General features: G+C 38.7%; 1 protein-coding gene across 1 annotated transcript; it reads left to right on the forward strand.

The window, feature by feature from the left end:
- The first annotated feature begins 674 nt into the window (after nucleotides 1-674).
- Nucleotides 675-1211, forward strand: LOC129922137 (processed variable antigen-like). The gene has a single exon (XM_056006834.1). It carries the CDS (start codon nucleotides 675-677, stop codon nucleotides 1209-1211), a length of 537 nt encoding a protein of 178 aa, XP_055862809.1.
- The last annotated feature ends 7652 nt before the right edge of the window (nucleotides 1212-8863 follow it).

Genomic DNA, 8863 nt, shown 5'->3' on the forward strand with positions numbered 1-8863 from the left:
CTCGAGTTTTAAACTAATCAAGAATTACTTAAGGTCAACAATTCACGAAGAGAGATTGAACAATGTGGTAATTCTTGCTATGTGGGAAACAGAATTTTGATGATCTACTGTATGACTTTGCTACACACAAGGTTCGTTAAGTAAAGTTATTTTATATTGATTTTGTACTTAATAAAGAATGTATAAAATGCAAAGACGAATTTATTTTTTAATACAAAATCTTAATTTTCACTTATTATTCTTATCCCTACCCAGAATAGGCCCCGCGCAATCCGTTTCGCATAGGACACGCAATTTCTAGGAGGCCCTGCCGGCCCACCGGGCATTTGCCCGTTTGCCCATATAGCCAGTCCGCCCCTGTCACCAAGTACAATCCAAAGAAAATGTATACACTAGGTTTACAACCTTTACTTTGCTTTGCTTGAGCAAGTACATTTTAAGATTTGTTGGTCAAGTTGTCTGAGTGTGTCTGTATGCTTTCTGTTGCCTAGTAACCCTAATAAAGAGTGATAGTATGAAGTATGAAGAAAGTATTAAAGAGAAAAAGGAAAGAGGCAGGGTGAGAGAGAAGCAGAGAAAATCGAAAGAATTAAAGAAATAAAGAGAAAGGAGAGAGTGAAAGGAGCAAAGAGAAAGGAGATAGTGAAAGGAGCAAAGAGAAATGAGAGAGTGAAATGGAAATAGAGAAAGGAGAGAGTGAAGGGAGCAAAGAGAAAGGAGAGAGTGGAGGGAGCAAAGAGAAAGGTGAGAGTGAAGGGAGCAAAGAGAAAGGAGAGAGTGAAGAGAGCAAAGAGAAAGGAGAGAGTGAGAGGAGCAAAGAGAAAGGTGAGAGTGAAGGGAGCAAAGAGAAAGGAGAGAGTGAGAGGAGCAAAGAGAAAGGTGAGAGTGAAGGGAGCAAAGAGAAAGGAGAGAGTGAAGAGAGCAAAGAGAAAGGAGAGAGTGGAGGGAGCAAAGAGAAAGGTGAGAGTGAAGGGAGCAAAGAGAAAGGAGAGAGTGAAGGGAGCCAAGAGAAAGGAGAGATGGAAGGGGGCAAAGAGAAAGGAGAGAGTGAAGAGAGCAAAGAGAAAGGAGAGAGTGAAGGGAGCAAAGAGAAAGGAGAGAGTGAGAGGAGCAAAGAGAAAGGTGAGAGTGAAGGGAGCAAAGAGAAAGGAGAAAGTGAAGGGAGCAAAGAGAAAGGAGAGAGTGGAGGGAGCAAAGAGAAAGGAGAGTGAAGGGAGCAAAAAGAAAGGAGAAAGTGGAGAGAGCAAAGAGAAAGGAGAGAGTGAAGGGAGCAAAAAGAAAGGAGAAAGTGGAGAGAGCAAAGAGAAATGAGAGAGTGAAAGTATCTGGCTTTTCATCATTAATTCATGTTAACCAAATCTCAACTAGACATGTATTCTCATGTAGACACACGAAAGAATGTTTCTTGCCAGGGACTTAGGATGGAAAGGGTTAAGTCTGTAAGTACGGGGAGGAGTAGTCGTCCAGAAGATCAGTAAAAAAAAAAAAAGAAACATTCTTTCCCTACTTAGTCTGCTAATGCAGTGTTTCTCAAACGTTTTCTTCAACGGAACACTTCTTACATTCGGAGAATTCAGCGGAACATTTACTTAGTGTTTAGGTTGGATTATTTCCTATTTGTTGAAATTTTTAAAAAAGTATTATAATTAAATAATATTTCCTTAATTAGCTTCATTATTTATTTTCAATTATGTAGACTTAAATACAAACATATAAAAAATAAGGTTGTATGATGGTACCGGTATTCAGTATGTGAAGATCATAATTTATTATATCAGTCACAATATTGGTAAGATGAATTCTAAAATCTGGTGTGGCGTCAAACCTGACTTTGATTTCGTTGCAATAAGAAAATCCGGCTACGCAAAACAGGTTGTCAGTTACCAAAGTAAAATAAGAATAGCTTGTTTTAAAATATTGCGGTACTCTTCAGACAAACTCGACCAGACATCATTTAATGGTTGATCTTTGTAGCATTGTTTCAAGTCCGAATCTAAATCAGTTAAAACGTCATGGTGATATTGTTATACATTTTCTTTTCCCGCTACCGAGAAGAACTGGTGAAATCACATTTTAGTTTTATTTGATGCATTTACTTTTATAATTAATCCACGTGTAAACCTACTTGTTAATGACTCCAATAGTTGGTGGAACACCGAATCAGACGTCGCGAAACCCAAGGAACACAGTTTGGGAAAAACTTTGCTAATGTATAATTATGTAAATGGTTTATTGGCTCAGCACTAACATCAACCACCAGAACTAATCTATAGGAATGTATCAATGAATTTGCCTTACAGTAAATGAAAATATACTTATGAGATTGTAATACTAGGTAAAATGAATTGTTTATGTAAGATGTTTATAGGGTTATACATATGGATTAGTTTATAGGGTTATAGATATGGATTAGTTTATAGGGTTATAGATATGGATTAGTTTATAGGGTTATAGATATGGATTAGTTTATAGGGTTATACATATGGATTAGTTTATAGGGTTATAGATATGGATTAGTTTATAGGGTTATACATATGGTTTAGTTTATAGGGTTATACATATGGATTAGTTTATAGGGTTATACATATGGTTTAGCTTATAGGGTTATACATATGGTTTAGCTACACCTGGAAGATGTTCACTCATGTCCGGTGGATGTCACGGGGAAGGACTTTTGTTGAGGCCCACACTTTTTCGAAAGCTTTAATAAAAAACTATCTTATTAATAATAATGACAATAATTATAATAATTATTGTTAATAATAAGATTATTAATAAATATTATATCTAAAAGCACGCGCCATATGAAAGAACTAAAGTAGTTGTAGAATTGACCTCATATATATTTGAGTTTAAACAAAAAATATTTTGTTTTAAAAAAAAATGTATATTTTAAGTTTTAAATCCGACCCTATGTCCACTGGACTGTATATCAATTATTTCTTAATAAACCACGTGAACGATGTGTTCGAATGTTTCTACATTTTACAGATCAATTTCTATGTGTATTCACGTGTTTACAGTCTTTAAGAAGGTCAAGCTGTATGTTAAAAGATGTTTCAAATTTAGGAGAAAAATTCCCTCCCCCACACACTCTCTCTCTCTCTCTCGTTCTCACACGCGCACAGATACCGGCACACATTGTATGACATGATACCGGTTTGGCAATGTACATGAATTCCGAACCGAGGTTTAAATAAGGAGAGGGATAGTTTTAAAAAATTGAACTATTCCATGTTCTGTATCTGCTACTCTTATGTTCTCCCATGTTCTGTATCTGCTACTCTTATGTTCTCCCCTGTTCTGTATCTGCTACTCTTATGTTCTCCCATGTTCTGTATCTGCTACTCTTATGTTCTCCAAAGTTCTGTATCTGCTACTCTTATGTTCTCCCATGTTCTGTATCTGCCTACTCTTATGTTCTCCCATGGTCTGTATCTGCTACTCTTATGTTCTCCCATGGTCTGTATCTGCTACTCTTATGTTCTCCCATGTTCTGTATCTGCTACTCTTATGTTCTCCAAAGTTCTGTATCTGCTACTCTTATGTTCTCCCATGTTCTGTATCTGCCTACTCTTATGTTCTCCCATGTTCTGTATCTGCTACTCTTATGTTCTCCAAAGTTCTGTATCTGCCTACTCTTATGTTCTCCCATGGTCTGTATCTGCTACTCTTATGTTCTCCAACGTTCTGTATCTGCCTACTCTTATGTTCTCCCATGGTCTGTATCTGCTACTCTTATGTTCTCCCATGGTCTGTATCTGCTACTCTTATGTTCTCCCATGGTCTGTATCTGCTACTCTTATGTTCTCCCATGGTCTGTATCTGCCTACTCTTATGTTCTCCCATGGTCTGTATCTGCCTACTCTTATGTTCTCTTATGTTCAGTATCTGCCCACTCTTATGTTCTCCCATGGTCTGTATCTGCTACTCTTATGTTCTCCCATGGTCTGTATCTGCTACTCTTATGTTCTCCCATGGTCTGTATCTGCTACTCTTATGTTCTCCAACGTTCTGTATCTGCCTACTCTTATGTTCTCCCATGATCTGTATCTGCCTACTCTTATGTTCTCCCATGTTCTGTATCTGCCTACTCTTATGTTCTCCCATGTTTTGTATCTGCCTACTCTTATGTTCTCCCATGGTCTGTATCTGCCTACTCTTATGTTCTCCCATGTTCTGTATCTGCCTACTCTTATGTTCTCCCATGTTCTGTATCTGCCTACTCTTATGTTCTCCCATGGTCTGTATCTGCTACTCTTATGTTCTCCCATGTTCTGTATCTGCCTACTCTTATGTTCTCCCATGGTCTGTATCTGCTACTCTTATGTTCTCCAAAGTTCTGTATCTGCCTACTCTTATGTTCTCCCATGGTCTGTATCTGCTACTCTTATGTTCTCCCATGGTCTGTATCTGCCTACTCTTATGTTCTCTTATGTTCAGTATCTGCCCACTCTTAAGTTCTCCCATGGTCTGTATCTGCTACTCTTATGTTCTCCCATGGTCTGTATCTGCTACTCTTATGTTCTCCCATGGTCTGTATCTGCCTACTCTTATGTTCTCTTATGTTCAGTATCTGCCCACTCTTATGTTCTCCCATGGTCTGTATCTGCCTACTCTCCCTACTTTCCAAACAACTTTCAAGTAGTTTGGAGAGTTGACTGATCCGAACTTCTGTTTCTTTTCTTACACCCACACCCACACACTACTTATCTAAGTGACGAGCATGGAAGGACTAGTACATCATTTTCTACCTTCTCACTGCATTGATGCTGGCGCCCAACCCTTTGACATCATTTGCACTGTTTAACGACGCCCTACCTTTTGGCCTCACACCCATATTTTTTTCCGCAATGTATATTAGACTGCCATATCATTTTGAAATACGTTAACAATACCCATGCACCCAACCACTAACACTATTTACCCTGAGTGTGTGTATATATATATATATATATATATATATATATATATATATATATATATATATATATATATATATATATATATCCTACCCCTTTACCTATTTATCGACCTACTTACGGTTGTCAATAGGTCCATGTCCCAGTTTCTTATTTCCTATAGTTTTCACATTGTATTTATATGTTTGTTATTTTTAAAGAACCTTTTGCAGTGTTGCTAATATGCCTAGAAAATATCAGGTCTATAAGCAACGCAACAAATGTAGTTAGTAGTAAGCCTCTTCGGTTTTATTGTTCTTGAAATAGTTGATACTTCAGAAATAATATATGCTGTTCGGCCATAGCAATATATTCTTCTACCTTGGTGTAGTCACACAAAGAAAATAAACTATTGAGGTGTGTTCGACTTAAAAGCACACCTAGATTCTAGATGTTGTAATCTAGGCTCTTGATCTAGGTAAAGGTGCAGACCAACTGTGTGAGTATGTGCAAAGACGACCTGTGTTTACAGAAAAGGGCCTACATAAAGTGTTTGCGCTCGTAGCAGTCCTAGTTTCAATTATACGTAATGTTTGGTAAGAAAGTCTGTTGTAGACACCCACGAAGAGAAACACAGGTTAACCTTACACAGTGGCATAACAAAGGGCTGGTGTGCCCAGATAAAAAAATATGATGCTTCCCCCATTAACTAAAAGATTGAGTGTGACCAATTAAAATCGAATATCAGCACATGTATAAAAGACATTTCAATGTAAGTAGACATATCACCTTCTGTAAAATAAGGACTAGTGTCCTTACACTTAATTCTTGTCCACTTTCGTAAAATCAATAAACGACTATCTTTCAAGCCCCTTGTGAGCCCCTATTAGTGATATGCACGGACCACTGACCTTATATCGGGGAAAATAGCATATTAATAGGACTAACTCATAAGGAACATTTTCAGATACATTTAGCAATACAAACAAATTGTTGACACTGGGGCTTTGAAGTTAAAAAAAAACAACCTCTTCGATTAAAAAACTAAAACAAACTACAGTCACCAAATTCCATGAGCGTAGCCAGGGGGAATTTCAGTTTTTAAACCCCCTTCCAGAAAGTTTTGAGTGTCTAGAGGATTTTGAGGGGGGGGGAGGTTGAGTTTAAAATCTTCACAAATAAAATGTATAGGAAAACTACAACCTCTAAAGTCCATCAATGTAGCGAAAGGGTTTTGAGTTGAAGTCTCCCAATCCAACAATTTTTTTTTTATAATAAAATCTGAAGGATATTTAATCACCAAATTTCATAATCGTAACCAATAAAGTTTTAGGTGTTAGAGCCACTACATTCAATGAGCGTAGCCAAAAGAGGTTTGAGGTTAAAAATCATTCCAATAAAAACTAAAGGAAAACTACAGTCAACAAATTTCATGAGCGCAGCCAAGGGAGGGGGGTTGAGGTTACAAACCCCTTCCAATAATAGAAAAGTAAAGATACAATCACTAAATTCAATGAGCGTAGCCAAAGGGCGGACTCCGCCTTTAGACAGTCTCAAGCCCGGCTGATAAAGGAGGAGGGTTGGGCTTAGGTCCAGCTACGATTCCCTGTAGAAAACCCATAAACTACAGAAACACCAAGGAGCAAAGAACAGACCTGGGAGAAGATGTACTTCCAGGTGGAAGGTTTATGACGCATGTCGGTGAAAACTTTTACAAGAGTCTACCATCAAACATAAGAGGCTTAAAAGAACATCCTTATCATAATGGGCGACTTGAACGCTAAGGCTATGATGAGTTCAATGGGCAAGCAAGGACTAGGTGAGAGGAATGAAAACGACAAGAGATTTTCAGACAAATGTGCCACGAGACGAGGAGCAGGTGTTGATTATTATCTACTGTGCACCCGAGTGAAACTGAAACTGAAGAAGACTTGGACAAGCGGGCTCAGCACACGCCAACACTAGAATATCATTGCGCTAAAAGACTGCACAAAACAGGAAGAGTTCAAGGTCACCATATCAAACAAATTCCAGCTCCTAGAGAGCTGCTAGAAGAGGAGATAGTAGAACATACGTGGCAGAAAGTGAATGAAACAGTAATTTCCACATGCCAAGAAGTACTTGGCCCCAATTCATACACTCACAAGGAATGGATTTCAGCAGAAACTCTTCAGAAGATTAAGGAAAGAGGAGAGAAGAAAGTAGTTGTAAACAACACCAAAACAAAAGCAGCAATAAGGAAAAGGACAAAAAGAATGCTGAAATAGATGGGAATGTCAAGCGTAGCATCAGAACAGACAGGCGAAACTACATTGAAGCACTGGCTAAAGAAGCACAAGAAGCAGGCTGAAGCAGCCCTTCAGAACAGTACCAAAGACCTGTACTCAGTCATGAAAAAGATATCGGGAATATTTGCCAAGCCAGAGAGACCAGTAAAGGACAAGAATGGTGAATTGATAGCAAATGAAGAAGGGCAAAAGAAGAGATGGATCGAGTATTTTCAGGAGCTACTTTACATATCTACTCCTGCAATCCCACCAGATACCACCAGCTGCAAGAGACCTTCATTTCAAGTGTAGTGCACCCACTAAGGAAGAGATTCGTAACTCAATCAAGTAGTTGAATTGCACATCTACTGGACCTGACAGCATCCCGGTTGAAGCGCTAAAGGTGGATATTGATACCAGTGTGAAGTTACTCTACCCTCTCTTCTGCAGTATAAACTATGAGAAGGCGTTTGACATCGTGGACAGACAGATACTCTGAAGACTACTGAAACAGTATGGATTGCTGAAAAATTTACAAATATCACAAGAAAGTCATATATGAGGGGATAATTTGCAGAATAGTGCATGGCAGACAATTGACACGCATTTGAGGTCCTTACAGGAGAGAGACAAGGCTGTTTATCTTCTTGTTTCTGCTAACCATAGATTGGGTCATTAAGACAGCAACAGACCAGAAGCGTAACAGCATACACTTTGAAACAATGACTTCGACTTTCGCTGATGACCTGGCTCTTCTCTCTCACACACAACAGCAGACGCAGAAAAAGATAAGCATCATTGCAGATAACTCAGCTAGAACGGGTCTTACCATAAAAAGAGGAAAGAGCAAGGTGTTCAGGATAAAGGTGTCCCACAAGCCACAACACACCCATTACAGTCCAAGGTGATGGAAGAGATGGAAAGCTTCACGTATTATGGCAGTATCCTAGACAACCATGGAGGAACACATGCAGATGTTAGAACCCACATTTTGTAAAGCTTGAGCAGTCTTTCATCAGCCGAAGAACACCTGGAGATCTAGGGAAATAAGCACACCACCAAGATGAAGCTCTTCAACACCGTTATTAGTTAAGCCACTACTACTTTATGAAGCAGAGACCTGGAGAACCGCCTTAATCACCACCTGAAAAAAATCCAGGTATTCATCAACTGTGACAAAGAATAAAGTAGCAGTCCATTGAAGTAGATATCCTTCAGAGACGTTTTAAATGGATAAGCCATACACTTCGCAAGCCTGCATCCAACATAACAATGCAAGCCCTCACATGGGAAAAGGAACGGCCAAGAATACACGAGGCAGCGGTTTGGAAGCAGATTCCAAGCAGATGGGCAAGGCATAGTGATAGTTTGAGAGACTCGCCCAGAACCGAGATGCCTGGAGGAAGCTGGTTAGCTAAAACTGAGTTTGTGGTCACACTATTCCTCCAACAACCAAAAAAAGCTATAGTTATCATTTCAGCTTACAATGGAGTTTTTAATAAACTAAAGCAAACTACAGTCATTTGAGTTTCAACCCTACCCAAAATAAAACATTTCACACTTTAATTTGCACCGCAGATGAAGTATTTGACCTACAATTTTAAATAGAAAAGGGGCCAATTTTTAGTTTGTGAAACTGTCTTTGCAACTTTGTTTATTGATAAACTTTTAGGTCTATATTTTGGCAATATATTT

This window comes from Biomphalaria glabrata, chromosome 12, assembly GCF_947242115.1.
Source record: "Biomphalaria glabrata chromosome 12, xgBioGlab47.1, whole genome shotgun sequence".
Classification (NCBI taxonomy): Eukaryota; Metazoa; Mollusca; class Gastropoda; family Planorbidae; genus Biomphalaria; species Biomphalaria glabrata.